At 40.6% G+C, this 17524-nt stretch overlaps 1 protein-coding gene across 2 annotated transcripts in view; it reads left to right on the forward strand.

The window, feature by feature from the left end:
- The window catches only part of MPPED2 (metallophosphoesterase domain containing 2), a 180451-nt gene that overhangs the window by 36029 nt on the left and 126898 nt on the right, over positions 1–17524 (forward strand). For both annotated transcript variants that reach the window (XM_057749214.1, XM_057749216.1), the window contains exon 3: positions 14500–14681. In XM_057749214.1, coding sequence (XP_057605197.1) covers positions 14500–14681 — 182 coding nt within the window. The remainder of the gene's footprint in view (positions 1–14499; positions 14682–17524) is intronic.

Here is a 17524-nt window from a genome sequence, read left to right on the forward strand (position 1 = left end):
GGGGTACAAGCTTTAATAACTTTAGGAAAATTCAGGTCACCTTAGAAATGCAGTGTCCACCAGGGAATTCCCTTCCTGTAAATTCAGCCCTCTGACTCACTTCCTCACCTTCTTACCTCTCTCTCTCCTTTTTAATAGTGTTCCTTTTATGTTGAATGACATTACCCTGGCTCTCTGCTTGGTGAACTCCTACTGCTCCTTCAAGACCTAGATAAAATATACCCTCTTTGTGAAGACCTCCCCATCCCCAAATAGAACTAATTCCTTCCATTCATCTTTTTCTTGGAAAAATCTCAATAATGATGGCTAATGCTTAATGAGCACTTAATATGCACCAGTCCCTTTATAAGCCACAGTTATTTAGTCTTCGTATCAGTTTTATGAGGCAACTACTATTATCATCCCCAGTTTACAGATGAGATACCTGAGGCTTTGAGAAGATTAGTAACTTGTCCAGGATCTCAAAGCTAGGCAGAGACAGAGCCATGGCCTAATAAACCCAGGCCTTGTTGATGCTCTAAGTGACATAAATGACCCCTGAAGTGACCTCTTAATCACTTTGCTCTTTCTTATTTTCCCGCCTCCCTGACCGACAGAGATACATGTGATTTATGGTCGTGTTGCTCACAGTTTGGTATGTATATGCCCTCCCAAGCAAAAATGTGAGGTTCAGGATGGAAAAAATGGCAACCCCTGTAAAAGAATAATTCTTAAAAATTCTGACTCTCACACAGATATAAAACGAACACTTGTTAAAGATTTTATATACCTATTTTAATAAACAAGGGAACCAAGAAATTTGTTATAACGGGTTTATAGGAAGACCACGAATTTCTATGGAATAAAAGAATGTTGAAATGAATTTACAGATGGATGCATAACTGGAGGGGGAGTCAGTTGAACCTCCACTGAACAGAATTTATTTGCATTTATAGATAAGAATGATTTGCATTGTTTTCACTTACCTACAAGTTACAAAGTTGTATTATAGCCCACAGACTGAGGCCTGTATCCCTATGGGATCAGATAATGTCTGGAGGCTTTATCATTCCATGAAAAGGATAATCATTCCATTCTCAAGTTTTTCCCTATACCTTTGAGAAACAGTATTACATAACAATGGGCAGAAGCTCATGGTTTAGACAGGCTCTGAATCCAAAGTACCAAGCTTACTGTGTGAGCTTAAGTAAAATTTGGAAGGAATACAAAAAAGTTCACACACACACACACACACTAACTCACACACACTCTCACACACACTCATGCATCCAGCAGAGTAAGATCTTGAGGGGATTAAATGTAATAATACAGGAAAAGCCCCCAGCACATAGTAGATACTACTAAGTTTCAGGATTTATTATTAGTAATGAAGTGTCTAACATATAGTTGTTGCTTAATAAATGCTGAGTGACAGAATCAGGAGTGGACAGACTTTCCCATTAAGGTCCAGATAGTACATATTTTAGGCTTTGCAGGCCATGTGGCATTTGTCACAACTATGAAACTCTGCTGTTGTAGCTCAGAAGCAGCCATAACAATATTTAAACAAATAATGCAGTTGTGTTCCAGTAACACTTTCTTTCTAAAAACATGCACTGGGCTAGATTTTGCCTTTGGACTATAGCTTGCTGACCCTGGACTAAATGATTAAAATGGCTAATTCAGAAACTTGGGGGTGAAGGACTAATGGCTAGTCACACCTCTTGGTAGTCCTTCCCAATGTCACTCAACAGGGAAACCTGGGCAGAGGTTGGCCAGTGTGAATCAGAAGTTGTAACATGGGAGAGGGCATTTCCCTTTGTTATTATTCCAAGTAAATCGACTGCCGGATATGCAGTCAGACCTAGATTTGAATGTTTTCTCAACACATCCTAGCTGGGTGTTCACGGGTGAGTGATCCACCAGGTCTGTACCTTGGATACAGCAACCCTGAGATAACCATGGGAAAACATAAACTATGAAATGCTCTACCAAGGTAGTAAATTCTCACTGCCAGGGAGGGACGTGGTCCTCTATGGGTTCTGCCATTGTGTGGGAACTATGTCATTTCTATGGTTGGATAGTAGACTAGCTATTTCAGCAAAAGATAAAGATGTAGGGTAAAATGGTTCTCTTATTGTCATGAAACAGTTTCCAGAGTAACATATATTGACTCTGAAAATTATCGTATTGGATTAGTTTTTGAAAGGTCTTTAAATATTTACACCATGTTAAGTGGCCTTACAAATAAGCATTTGTCTTGAAATGGACTTACATGATTTTCTGTATGTAGCTAAAAATGGTCTTTCTGCCTTAGAGACAACTGAGTTTTTGAAAGTAAATCAATAAACTCAACCCAAAGTTGGAAAAAACATTACGGATCATTAAAACCCCACATTTGGCCACACACTTTAAAGAAGGCCCATTAGCCATGCAAATATGAAGTTACCTGTGCTTCTGATAAGCACAATTAACTAAACAATGAATTCTATTAACAGCTACTTGTGAGACATTAAGACTTGGAAAACTTGGCTTTGATGAGTTGGAAAGTGGAGAAAGACAGTAGAATTTGGTTTCCTTTGGCAGAGTTTTAATACAGAAAACCCCCTTTTTATCGGTTAGATCCAACATCTGCTCATGAATATCCCCCTGACATTTAAAAAAGTAAATGGTTGTGTTTTTTATGTCTCTTAACATTCTTTTTACTGGACTGAGCCAGTTGAAGACATGTTTTCAGGTAGATCCCGTGTTTGAACATGACCCATGTTTTGTTTTTGAAGTTGTAATTGTGATTATTGATTCAAAAAACTGTGTGCCCTGTTTTAGGACAGAATCTGCTCTTACATCTTGGTGTGTTGTGTTGTGTAAGAGGAGGTTGTAAAGCTGGCGAATGACATCACAGACACTGAACGGTCAGCCTGGGGCAGAGCCACCTGCTGGCTTTGTACCTCTGCTTAATCTGTGTCTCAGGTTCCTCATCTGTAAAATGGGAGAAAGACAGGGCCTGCCTGCTGTCGGGATTAAATGAACACCGTCCAGATGAAGCGCCGCACATAGTACCCGGCTTCGAAGGGAAAACTGTTGCTGTCACGTCTCATCATTTCCGAAAAGTTCTATGTCAGTATCCAGATGTCTTAGTCAGTTTGAGCTGATATCACAAATACTATAGACTGGGTGGCTTAAACAACAAACATGTATTTCTTATGATTCCAGAGGCTGGGAAGCCCATGATCAAGGTGCCAGCCAATTTAGTTCCTGGTGAGGGCCTCCTTTCTGGCTTATAGATGTCTGCCTTCTTGCTCTGTCAAGGTCATCTTTCATGTGACTCTTTTTATAAGGCCACTAATTCCATTCATGAGGGTTCCACCCTCTTGACCTGGTTACCTCCCAAAGGCTCCACCTCCAAATACTACCATATGAGGGCTTCAGCATATGAAGGGGAGGACAGAGACAATTGTCTGTAGCATCAGATTAATGATAAGAATGGGGACAGGGTGGAGCCACAGGAGCTATAATCGTGTAGGATGTTATAGTTCATCTTTGGTTACTTCTCCAGTCCTCATTTACAGTGTGCTTATGATAGTTTCTGTTTATAATATTATCAAGTTTCTATTGCTTTCCTTCTTATCCTCTCTTTTCTGTTTTCACTGAGCTTGGCTTTATCCTCATCTAGATTTTTGTAGTCAATTTCAAGTCAGCCTCCTTTTCTTTGGTACCCCCACCTCGTTCCAATCACCCTCACATCCTGCAGGGGCCACAGCGGTTTTCCTAAAGCCGGCTTTCTTTGTGGCCCCCTGCACCTTTCAGTGAGTGAGTGGGGAGGAGGAGGAGGTTTTCCACCGCCTGCAGGATGGTTCAGGCCCTACGGTCTGGCGCCCTGTGGTGTGGTCCCCAATCCCACCAGCCTTTCAAACCTTCCGTTGCTCACTGACACAAGTGACTGTGCTCTGGCCACACCTCTACTTGCAAGTCCCTGAATAAGCTAAGTGGTTCCGTGCAGTGCCCACTGTTCCTCAGACAGCCCTTTTCTGCCTGACTTTCCCAGTCCGGTGCTTGTTTAACTCCTGATTCAGATTCCAGCTTTGGGCCACCTCATGCCTCTTCTTTCTGAGCCTAAGATCCTTTGTCCCATGCATCTGAAATAGACCCACTACCTTGTGTTCTGTTCCCACTGTAATGTCCCCTGTCTTTCTTCCCAGCCCTTAAGCAACGCCAGGCATTTTCTCCTTTACCCCACAGGACCGTGCACATCCTTGCTTATAGTTCTTTGCAAATTGTTTCATAAATCACCTATTTACATATCGCAGAGACCTTCTGGGACTTGGCTTTAGCTGTCTCCCCAGCACCTTCACAATCTACGATCCCTAGAAGGCGCTTAATAAATGCCTGTGAGATAACTAAATGACTGAGCAGAAATCAGGCAGGCCAATAAACATTTGTTGAACTCAGGCATACTTAGTTTCGTTGTGCTTCACTTCATTGTGCTTCACAGATATTGTGTTTTTTACAAATTGATGGTTTGTGGCAACCCTGTGTTGAGCAAGTCTATCGGCACCACTTTTCCAGCAGGATTTGGTGACTTTGTGTCTCCGTGTCACATTTTGTTAACTCTTACAATATTTCAAACTCTTTCATTATTTTTATACTTGTCATGGTGATCTGTGATCAGTGATCTTTGATGAAACTATTGTAATTGTTACGTGATGCCACAAACCATGCCCCGTATAAGACGATAAACTTAATCGATAAGTATTTTGTGTATTCTGACTACTCCATTAACCAGCTATTCCCCCCTCTCTCTCCTCCTCTGGTTTCCCTATTCCCTAAGACATAACAATATTGAAATTAGGATAATTAATAACCTTACAATGGCCTCTAAGTGTCCAAGTGAAAGAAAGAGTTGCACATCTCTCACTTTAAATCCAAAACTAGGAATGATTAAGCTTAGTGAGGAAGGCATGTCAAAAGCCAAGACAGACGGAAAGCTAGGCCTCTTGCAACAAACACTTAGCCAAGCCGTGAATGTAAAAGAAAAATTCTTGAAGAAAATTAAAAGCGCGACGCCACTGAACACACGAAAGATAAGAAAATGAGACAGCCTCATTGCTGACATGGAGAAAGTTTAGTGGTCTGGAGAGAAGATCCAACCAGTCACAGCATTCCCTTAAGCCAAAGCCTAATCCAGAGCAAGGCCCTGTGTCTCTTCAATTCTCTGAAGTCTGAGAGAACTGAGGAAGCTGCAGAAGAAAAGTTTGAAGCTAGTAGAGTTGGCTCATGAGGTTTAAGGAATGAAGCTTTCTGCATAATGTAAAAATGCAAGCTGAAGCAGCAAGTGCTGACATAGAAGATGCTGCAGGTTATCAAGAAGATCTAGTTGAGGTAGTTAAGAAGGTAGCTACACCAAACAAAAGATTTTCAGTGCAGGCAAAACAGCCGTAGTATATTGGAAGAAGATGCCATCTAGGACTTTTATAGCTAGAGAGGAGAAATCAATGCCTGCCTTCAAAGCTTCAAGGGACAGGCGGAGTCTCTTGTTAGGGACTTATGCAGCTGGTGACTTTAAGTTGAAACCAGTGCTCCTTTAGCATTCTGAAAATGCTAAGGCTCTGAAGAATTATGCTGAGTCTGCTCTGGCTGTACTCTGTAAATGGAACAATGAAGCCTGAATGACAACATCTGTTTATACCATGGTTTACTGAATATTTTAAGCCCGCTATGGAGACCTACTGTTCAGAAAAAAAGCATTCCTTTCAGAATATGACTGCTCACTGACAATGCATCAGATCAGCCAAGAGCTCTGATGGAGATGCTCAGTGAGAGTCATGTTGTTTTCATGCCTGCTCACACAACATGCATTCTGCAGCCCGTGGATCAAGGAGTCATGTTGATGGTTTATTTTTTAAGAAATACATTTCTTATGGCTAAAGCTGCCATAGATAGTGATTCTTCTCGTGGATCTGGGCAAAGCAAATTGAAAACCTGGAAAGGATTCACTGTTCTAGATGCCATTAGGAACACCGGTGATTCATGAGAAAAGGTCAGAATATCAACATTACCAAGAGTTTAAAAGAAATTAGTTCCAGCCTTCATGGATGACTTTGAGAGGCTCAAGACTTCAGTGGAGGAAGTAACTGCAGATGAGGAAATACCAAGAGAACTAGAATTGGAAGTGGAACCTGAAGATGTGACTGAATTGCTGCCATCTCATGATAAAACTTTAATGGATGAGGACTTCCCTGGTGGCACAGGGGTTTAGAATCCGCTTGCCAATTCAGGGGACACAGGTTCGATCCTTGGTCTGGAAAGATCCCGCATGCCGTGGAGCAACTAAGGCCGTGCGCCGCAACTACTGCGTCTGCACTCTAGAGCCCGAGCTCTAGAGCCTGCAAGCCACAACTACTGAAGCCTGCACGCCTAGAGCCCGTGCTCTGTAACAAGAGAAGCCTACTCACTGCAGGAAAGAGTAGCCCCTGCTCACCACAACTAGAGAAAGGCCACACAGCAACAAAGACACAAAACAGCCAAAAATAAATAAATAAATAAATAAATAAATAAATAAATAAATAAATAAAAACTTTAATGGATGAAGAGTTGGCTCTTATGGATGGGCAAAGAAAGTGGTTTCTTGAAATGGAATCTGCTCCTGGTGAAGATGCTATAAAGACTGTTGAAATGACAACAGAGGATTTAGAATATTATATAAACGGAATTGATTAAAACAGTGGCAGGGTTTGAGAGGACTGACTCCAATTTTGAAAGACGTTCTACTGTGGATAAAATGCTATCAAACAGCGTTGCATACTATAGAGAAATTATTTGTGAAAGAAAGAATCAGAAGATGCAACAGACTTCATTATTGTCTTATTTTAAGAAATTGCCACAGCAGCCCCAACCTTCAGCAGCCACTATCCTTATCAGTCAACAGACATCAACATGAAGTCAAGACCCTCCACCAAGCAAAAAGGCTATGACTCACTGAAGCTCAGATGATAGCATTTTTTAGCAATAAAATTTTTTTAAATTACAGCATGTACTTTTTTTTTTAGATATAATGCTATTGCACACTTAATAGACTGCAGTATAGTGTAAACATAACTTGTATATGCACTGGGAAATCAAAAAAATTCTTGCGATATTTGCTTTATTGTGGTGTTCTGAAATTGAACCCACAGTATCTCTGAGGTATGCGTGTAGCGAACTGACAGATCAACTGCAGAATCCTTGAAGGAGACACCCTTGTTGCTTCTTTGTCTTCTGGAATTTACCATGGCACCTGGCACGTAGGTAGATGCTTAAATTGTTGTTGACTGACTACCTGACTGACTGTGTGGCGTGACAGGCACCCAGTACGGTGTCACATGCCTTCTTTTATCAAATGCAAAGCCAGTACCCAGAAGTGTAAGCCAGTTAACCTGGTTGTTAGGTTAAAAGAGTAGGAAACATTTAACCCTGGACAACACGTCTCCAGTGGGATGTTTATGACCCAACCATATGCCATTTGAGAGGCTTCAGTGACTCCCAGGTAGCTAGCCTGACGGGCACCAAAACTCCTCCAATGGGACCAACAGAAGGACTAGGAATTCCTGTTGCTTGCAGTGCTCAAAGAATTAAATTGTTACCACTTAATATTCATTGACTGTCAGCACTGTACTTTTGTACTGGGAAAAAATAGATGAGACACGAGACACACTCCGTGCAGTGGGCTTTGTTAGCTATAATTAGTTGGTGGTAGAACAGTGTTGATACAGCAGTTCAGCAGTTAAAGGAAAGCAGTGCCCTTGGTACAAATGTGAGTAAATTTATGCATCTGGTTCTGTTACGCTTCCTTACTGTGTTTCAGCACTGTTACTGTGCTGGGGCATGATGGCTAAACTGGGAGAGTTTCACCAGCTCAGAGTTTTAGAAAATCGAGAACAGCCCAGTTTCTGAAGCCACGAGTTAAATCCCACATCCTTTAATTTTTGTTCTGTTGTGGTAACTGGGATTCTGGCTTCTTTGTTCTTGTACACTAGAAATACCTGGGAGCTCCAGCTATGGTCCCAAGTTGCAGTTTCACTTCTCCTTATATGTAAAGTCTGGCTAATTCTGATTATGTTTGGGTGGATTGGGACTGTGTTTACCTCTGCATTGTCTAGAAAATAAAATTGCAAAGAGGAAGAACATGTTTTAAGCTGCTTACAAGACTGACTTGTTTCTAAGGTCTTGCACAGATTCCTAGTGGCACAGGAACCAATCAGCTAGTCATTTGGGCATCATTTGGTCCTGCCTCTCTTTTCAAACTTGAAGAACAGAGGCTACAGGAGGGGAAGTGACTTGCCCAGGGTCGCATAGCTATTTGATGACCAGCGTCGTGGGAGTGCAGGAAGGCCCTGGACGCCACAGCCAGAGCTCTTTTTAATGAGGCTTGTTTGTCAACTAAAGTAGCCCCTCTAAGGACACCAGTATTTGGAAACATTCGCAATCAGTTTACACATGTCACTTGACATCTCTGAGAATAAGGAACGCTCTTTATCTTTACCAATATTCTAAAAATCAGATTTTCCCTATGAACTATATAGTGTGTGGTTTTTGAGGTTTTAAGAGACTCCACTCAATTGGATAACGTACATAAGAATCGAGGGTGTCAATGTATGGAGCCCTAAAACTTGGATATTTTTGACAGTGAATTCAAATAATTTTGAGCAGTCCCTCTAGAAATTAGTGGCTACAGGAGTTTAGGTGGTTGATTTGCTGTCCTTTTATAATTTTTATCATCTTTTTCTCCAAGTGCAGGTATATTTTTAGGTTCCAAAATTAAGTAGGTAGGGAGAGAAGTGAATTGGAAGTTAGAAAACTTGAGTTCTAGTTCTTTAGAGTGGACAAACCTTAAAAATTTTTAATACTTATGCATTTCTTTTAATGTGTAGTTGACAAATACAACCAGAATATCCACTTCATGACTTCATAGATGATACTGTTTAGGGCAAAGCTAAAAAAAAAATTGTGTAATAACTATAACACGCTTAACAAAAATTAATTGTATACACAGAAAGACAAAAACCGTGAAGAGAATATTCAAAGAAGCAAAACACAGGATTAGATCATCTCTGAAGCCCTTCCAATCTAAAAGTTCTGTTACTATACTAACTTAAGCCTGGTATTTATTTATTCATTGTTTTGCCGGCGAGTTTTGCATACGTTCATCAAACAGTCAAGTGGAGAAGGGACTGAATTCTTATGTCTGGGGCAGATGGTGTAGCATCACATACCTGATTTTAACTCTCATGTTTTCTGAATTTTCAGGGTAAAAATGAAAGCTTTGGTGTCACATTTGAAAACTTTTTCAAGTCAGTGGAATACATAAACATCAGGGTTTTCAAGTGGAATGGAAGAGGGTAAATACATAGAAATCCTGTTGGTTATAGTCTATCCTGACACTGAATTATAGGTTAATTGTGTACACAAGGCTCTTACTACACACTTGGCCTAAAGACAAAATCCATATGGTAACAAACCACATGATGACAGCTTTTCTGAAGATCTATCAATAGGACTTGCAACACTGTATACATTTGTTATTGGAAAAAGTAACAGATACCGCTGGAAGAGGATTCCATAGTGGAAGCAATAATATCATATTAATTTTTATGGGTAAAACAACTCTAAATGGTCAAGATGGAATAAATGAGAATGGTTTATTTGTTTGAATAGGCCACGGGATATATAGACATTTGACAATCAAGGTTCAAGAACAAGATTTGAGGCTTGGCGCAGAACCTGAGACTTAAGTGCAAAACCATTTAAGACGTTAACTCAGGCCTCCCTTAGGAAAGTCCTTCAGGGCGTTCAGCTCTGTTGGTTCGCCATCGCCTGTACTGGCATTTGTCTTGAATAACAGCTCCCTGGCCCATGAATCCACATGGCCTGTGCATTCTGACACTATAGATGGAGGAGTTCTGACCAGTCGGATTGTATTCAGGAAATTCCCCGGATTCTCAGGGCACTTGACGTCCTATCACACAAGGAAAAGTTAAAGAAAATGGGGCCGCTCAACTAGGTTAGGGAAGGTTTCAGGGGATTGTCATACATGTCCTCAAATATTTGAAGAACTGTCAAACGGCGAAGGGACTGAATTCTCTGCTATTTCAGAGTGCAGAACTAGGATTAAGAAGGAAGTGACAGGAAAGAAATGAATGTTTTTATTGACTGTGGACCGTGTGCCCAGTGTTATGCTTACTGTTGTGTGTTATCTCCTTTAATTTCAACAAGTTGTGTGGTAGCTGTAATTATCTCCTTGTAACAGAAGGAGAGATGGAGATCAGAGGAAGTAACTACTACTACTACTAGTAGTAAAAATATTACTACTGAGTTAAAAAAAAACCCCTAGCATTTATAGTCTGCTCTGTGTCAGGTACTGTTCTAAGTGCTTTGAGTGCATTTTTCTTCTTTATCCTCATGGCAATGTTATGAGTTAGGAACTGTTTTTGTATTCATTTTATTGGTAAGGAAACCAAGGCACAGGAATTCAGCACATTGCTTGGTGTCACACTGTTAATAAATGTGAAGTGGAATTCACAGCCAGATAGTCTGGCTTTATAGCCAAAAATGCCCCATTCTTACGTCATTCTGCATCTTTACTTTCTGAGCATGTGCTGTGTGCCAGATATAGTGCTTGACAATTTATATCCTATATAATAGGTTAGGCATTATTATTCCCATTTTACAGATGAGGAGAAAATTGAGGCTAAAAGAATGAAATAAATTGCCCGAAATGAATAACTCAGCCAAATTGTTACTCACTCTTCAGGCTCCAGGCCAAGTCACTTTGGACCATGCTCAGCTTTCTCAGAGTTTCTGAATCGGAAACTTTCTAGCATGTAGAGCTGTCAGTAACCAGAATGGGCTGCCCTAGGGGAGGGGAGGGGACTCAGGACCTCCCCTTCTCTGGAAATGTTGGAGAGAAAATTTATGTCAGCTAGGCAGGGGAGGAATAGAGGAGATTCAAGCTTCACATGAAGCACTGAAACCAGTGCCCCCAAAGGTTTTGTCCAGCTCTGGGATTTTACGATGCTGTGTTTTCTTCTCATCTTCCCATGTCATCTTGTTTTCCCCTGGGTGTACTCAGATGTACGTGCAGATCTCACTCTGCTATTTGAATCTGGCTCTGGGGGTTAGATTGCCTTGGTAAGAGACTCACTTGCTAGGATATTTGACGTGATGCCTTAAGGGAAATGTTAGGTCATGTGAGAAGTCAGCAGCATAAACAGTAAGCGGTAAGATTGTTAACTAAGAGGGAAGATGTAGTGGGAGGGTCTTCCCACAACGTGAACAGGTAGATCTTCCGATAGCAGTCAGGGTCTCCCTTAAACATGCTTCCCCTGGAAAATGGTTGTCTTGCCATTTCAAAGTGTTTACCAAATGCGCAGTTTGGAAATAGTCGTTTCCCTAGGGTTGCCTCAACGTTCATTATATCCACGACGACTTGCCTACTCTACTAGACATCTTATTTTCAACTCTGAATGTGTTTGGGTGAAGATGCCTTCCTTCCTGTGACCTCCAGGTTGATATTTGTCATGTTATCCTGCAGCGTGGCTCTGACAGGCTACACCGTCTTGTCTTCTGGTTCTTAGTCCTGTGGGTAACAAAGGACTCAGTGCCTCTAGGTCAGGGGATGTATATAAATTCTCCATTTGCATCTTTATACCTCCGGGCTTCCCCAATCTCCCACCTTGAATCAATCCTGCATATCTTTCCCCGACATCTACTAATTGTTTCTCTTTGATGACATCAAGTTGGTGGTGTTGATGGGTGGCCCTTCTCAGTCCTCCTGTGTCCGTCTGACTTATTATTTTATTTCAGCTCAAAGCTGAGAAGACACATTTTTTTTCCTTCTTCCTATTCCCTCTATTTTTCTATTCCTCGGCCTTTATTTCACTGTTATTTCTGTTGGACATTTGAGTGTTTCTCTGGAGGAGGTGGGAGTGTGGGGAAGCCCACTCAGAAATTGACTGGTGTTTCAGTAGTCCTAGATTGCCCAGCAAAGAGCTAAGAAGCACATCATGTACCATGATGATTCAGTTCTCTAAACGGAGGAGGTTCATAGCATAGGGGCCTGTTCATAGCGAGGGCTTTATATCTGTGCTCCTTTCTGATTTATACATTCAAAATGATGACTCTAATGTCTCTGTGATAAATTCGGACAGACGCCTAAAGGATTTTGATGCGGTAGTTGCGCCCATAGCTTAGCTGAGTTATGGAAAAGAAGAAACGGGGCTGTGTCTATACTTTACCGTTAGGATGAGAACTGTACTGGAAAATAAAGGTATATAAATACTGAATTTATTCATATATTTAAAGTCCAGTGGTTGATGAATTTTCATTCAGATGATGGTGGCTTCAGTATAAATGTGCATAGTCCCATTCTGGTGAGCATCTTAACTTTAGGTATAAGAATAGAATATTATATATCACTTTCAGAGGGTGACACAGTCTGCTGCACAAGCCTTCGTTCTCTAGAAAAACTGCTTTTAGGAGACAGACAAATCAATTGTATCATATGAATTGATACAATTAGAACCACTGAGATGGAGTAAAATAGAGTCTCAGTAGTGGAAAGGAAAACAAACATTTTTTAATGTATTTTATTATTTTTTAAATATTTATTTATTTTTATTTATTTATTTGGCTGCGCTGGGTCTTAGTTGCGGCATGTGGTGGGATTTTTAGTTGTGGTATGTGGGACCTAGTTTCCTGACCAGGGATCAAACCCTAGCCCCCTGCATTAGGAGCACGGAGTCAGCCACTGGACCACCAGGGAAGTTCCTATATATATTTTTAAAAATCAACATTGGATATAATCAGGAGGGTTTCCAGGTTACTCATGAGAGCTCAGTAGATTAATGAATTTTCTCCATGATAACAGCATTGTTACTGTCTAACCTTTATAGGAAAAATACATTATTATTATTATTTTTTTTTGCAGAGGTTAACTTTCTTTTTGGGTTTCCAATGAGATCCGCTGCATTCACCGGTTTGCAGTCCCTCCGCCTTGCTGTCTTCTTCCAGCTCTCCTTTCTTCTTCCTTACTTTCCTTCTTCTCTGACAAAGATAAAATAAAATTAAAAGATTAACCATTAAAGAAATGCAGGACTATCCAGGTTGTATACTGATGTCTTTGTTTCCTTCTCAAAAATTGCCATTGTTAAAACAGATTCTTTTTAAAAAAGTGGAAAAAGGAAAGAAAAAATTAAACAAAGCCTTTAGAGGCAACATGTACAGGGAATCTTGTGTTGAGCTTACCCTGTGTTCTCTGCTGCATGTTAATGACTCAGGATGGGGCAGCGATATGAAATATTGTTTCTTATTTAACGTTTTACACTCTCATCTCCATGTTGTGTATTTGCTTCTTTCGTGACCTTCTCATTGCATTGATAACTGCTTCTTTTCACCCATAATCCAAAGTAAGTGTACATTCCTACAGAGAAATTACGAGAAGCTGTCAGTGTAGAGTTAATATAGTTAAAGCATCCTTAACTCTGCTATAAACCCCTTAAATAATTAAAACTGTATGCTTGAAGAGTCAGATTTGCATTTCTTTACTAGTTTATTTAGCACACTTTGTTACACTCAATTAAATGAGAATGTTCTGTTTCATTTTCTTTGCTTCGGGTGGATCATTTTGCCTTTTGATTCCTATGCCCTAGTGTAATTTCACAGTGCTTAGGTCTCTAAAACTGTACATATATTAATGCATATGTAGATCTATACATGCCCATTAAAAGGCTTACTATCTGTACTGAGTAGAATCTTTGCCCAAGGCGTTTGAGCATTCCAAGTAACCTAAGGTGTAACTGGGACCTCAGATAATTCATGATGGTAAAGAATGAGCTGGGCAAAGTTCTTTGGAACATCCAGTGTTTTACTTAAAAGCCCTGTTACTTGGGCATCACCTTCCTTCCCCACAATTTGGTTTATGAATCTCCCCACGAAAACACGAAGATAAGGGTGTTGAATGTTTCTAGAAGGGAAATTAAATATAAGTACTGTCTATGTCTCTTCACATCTCACTTGGCAAAACATGTGCAGAATGTTCTCCACAAATCAGTTCATTGCTTAAGTTATGCATGTTTAAGGAGGAATAAATTAGTTATCCATTTCCTAATGAGTAGTGGGATCAGTTGGAGCATGATGAGAGAGAAAATAGCATCATTTTGCTTCCCCAGTTGGGGTTCAATATCCCTAAACTTCACCATTAATCACTCTCAGTTTCCTGGGTTATTTCTGACTCTACGTGTAAGATAGTCTGGCCTTTTAATTTTCCTACCAGGTAAGTAAGACTTTTTGAGTTTGCCCAGTGGGTTTGTAGACGGGTGATGCTGTCTCCTTTGCACTCAGAAGTGTTCCTTGTTACAGTGGGTCCTTCTGTCTTTGCATCGGTTTGTCTGGGTGCGTTCACGGATGACAGTCAATGTGTATGTGCGATGACAATTACGAGGGTTCTAATATATTTAACTGTTATGGGATCTGTTATGTCTACTTTAGGGTCGACCCCATCCCATATGACACTCCAAAACCAGCGGGCCACACGCGGTTTGTCTGCATCTCAGACACACACTCCAGAACAGATGGTATCCAGATGCCTTATGGGGACATCCTTCTCCACACAGGCGATTTCACCGAGCTGGGACTGCCCTCAGAGGTTAAGAAGTTTAATGACTGGTTAGGTAAGGAATGATTGCGTTCTGGTGCCCCCAATTAACCTTTCCTGTCCGAGTGTCACTCACTGCGTCCTAATTGAATTAGAGCACTTGGAAGCCAGCTCAGCCATTTCTCGTATGATATGCGGTGGTGTCTAGCTTTAATCCAATTCTGTTAATTAAAGATGAATTTTTAGATATTTAATTTTCCTGTGCATCCTTTCAGTGCCTGGCCTTGGCGGCTCTGGGGCAAAGGGATGGAAAGCTTTGAAACCGATCTCATCTCACTCATTCTGCTTTAATGAGGGCATTCGTTGGCACACATGAGACCTAGAATCATATTTTTAAATCATTGGCTCTGCAGTCTTTCCCAGATATTATGAGCATAGACCGACTAGTAAAAGACCATTTCTAAGGAATGAAGGAGGATGTAAAAACCCTTATGTAAAGGGAGGGTCCAGGCACAGGGCTGCTTCCGGGCAGTTTTCCCAAGTGAACCAGAAGGGTGTCCTAAGACCCCTGAAAAGATAAGATGTCCTGCTGTAAAGCGCCAAAATTTTGGAGTACGAAACCACCCTACACACTGTGAAAAGGGTAATGGCAACTTTGTGGTTACTGTAGAGGCACCCGTGGGTCAGGGTTATTGGAAAAATGTTGACTCCTGGGTCAGGCAGTTGCCAAATATTTGCGTTACAAGGCAATCATGGGGTTATTCATAGCGACATTAGATGACAGATCCTCATAGGTGAGGGAAAGAAGTGCAAGGGTTCTGAGATTTTAGAATCTCTAAAGACACTGAAGAATTCCACAGGAAAGAGCAGAAATCATTTGGCAAGAATAATGTCATGAATAATGTGTCAGCCAACAAAAATTACTCAGGAGATTTAAGCAAAAACTTGAAAATTCATTTTCCATGAAACTAAAGCTGGGTTTGAGAAACTTTAATTAAATGATAAAATGTATGTCAATGGAAAACAATATTCATTAAAAACAGTTAAAATATTTAAAAATAAATCATAAGCCTAACTAATGACGTAACTATTTTGAGTTTTCCTGTGACCTTGCACACCGATCCACCTTTTATATAGGTTGACATCAGTGTAGATATCTGTTCTTTTACTTTTGTCTATTTTCATTTGATAGTATTGGTAAGATTTTAAATGATTTTGCATAACTTTCATATTTATCCTTTTTGATAGCAATATGATATTTGTATTGTCCTGTATTTTTATTTAATAAGACATCTCTCTAAAAAATGAACATCTATATTGATAACAATTTTTCCTCTGAAGCTAGCACTGAAATGTGCGTTTTCATTTGTATATGTCCTTTTGCTTCTGTTGATTTATTTCTTAGGGTAGAACACTGTATGAGTTAAATTACTAAGTCAAAGGTTATGAAATTGTTTATGATTCTTGCTGTATATTGGCATGTTGCTTTCCAAGGGAATCGTAACTGTATACTGAATATACCAATTTTACCACGATCTTGGCCGCGTTGGATCTTGGAGCTTTATGTTTTGTACTCTTTCAGTAGGTATTCAGTCATCTCACTTAAAACAGCAAGATATCTTAAATATCATTCAGCATAATCTTTTTTTTGCAAGTGACTCAGATGCAGAGAAATTAAATCACTTTCTCGAGTCTTCTTGTGGCAGAGCTGGGCCTATGATCCAGATCTTTCACTCGTTTGCATCTGTCAAATTTGCTTTCAAGTACTATTATCTCTTCATTTTAGCAACTTGTATTTATGAACTATTAGCAGACAGAATTATTTGGGGTTCAATTTTGACAGTTTTAAGCTGTTCTGTGACAGCTGAATCTCAACACAGAAATGATCTCACTGCATTGACAATGCTGGCTTGTAAAGGAGTAACCCAGTGGGAAGCATTTACAGGAATACAAGACAGGACAGATCCTGGTTATAATCTTGTTTAGCCACTGACCTGGGGCAACTGAGTTAACCTCGCTTTTCCCCTTGGTTTCCCCCTGCAGAACGAAGGATTAACACTACCTGTCTTTCTGGTTTGTTGTGCAGATTAATCAGTAAATGATTGCAGCTAGGAAGTTTCTGTGGGCCATTAATAACTGAATGGGGAATGTGGCGAATGAACCATCAACAGATATTTAAAGGGTAAAAACAAGAGGAGGTCAGAGGAATTATTTGGTAGAATGGAAGTAAACACGGGGAGATTTTATGAGGGAATGTACTCGGTAGATGGAAAAGTCCATAGATGAAAAAGTGCTGTAACCAAGGAAATAAAACGGCAAAGGAAGACAATGCTGAGGTCCAGTTGCAAAGTCAGTTCCTTCTTATCCCATTTCCCCTTAGATTTCCTGGGGCAGGAGGAGGAGGTCTCAGCAAGGGACGCAGAATGTGAGGCTGAAGGGAGCCCACAGGGGGATACGGATAGAGAAGTTGGGAATCCCATCGGGAAAGCCCAGAATAGCTCAGTTACCCCAGCAACCTCAAGGTGCTCCAAGGGTGAGAGGTGGTGTGTGATTACATTCTACCACTTGGCTCAATTGGGAACCTCTCACCTGAAAAACGTGCTTCCAGCAACAGCTGCCAGGTGGCCTAGCAGAGTGGAGTCAGGGGTCAGATCAGTCTAGGGCTTTTGCCATAATAGGGCATCCAACTCTCACTGGTGTGGTTCCGCACAGATTTGGCAGGCACTCAGAGTCCAGAGAACCTCTAATTGATTTCCATCTCTCTACTCTAGACTGCCCTGATTCTTGGAAACAGCCCGACTATCACCCAGGCTCCTTTACTTTCCCAAAAGGCTATATTTCAGCTACAGGCCAGGCACTCCTTCTATTCCTGTAACATCCTTTGTGGGTTGCTGATGTTATCCCCATTTTACAGATGAG

This window comes from Hippopotamus amphibius, chromosome 9, assembly GCF_030028045.1.
Source record: "Hippopotamus amphibius kiboko isolate mHipAmp2 chromosome 9, mHipAmp2.hap2, whole genome shotgun sequence".
Lineage (NCBI taxonomy): Eukaryota > Metazoa > Chordata > Mammalia > Artiodactyla > Hippopotamidae > Hippopotamus > Hippopotamus amphibius.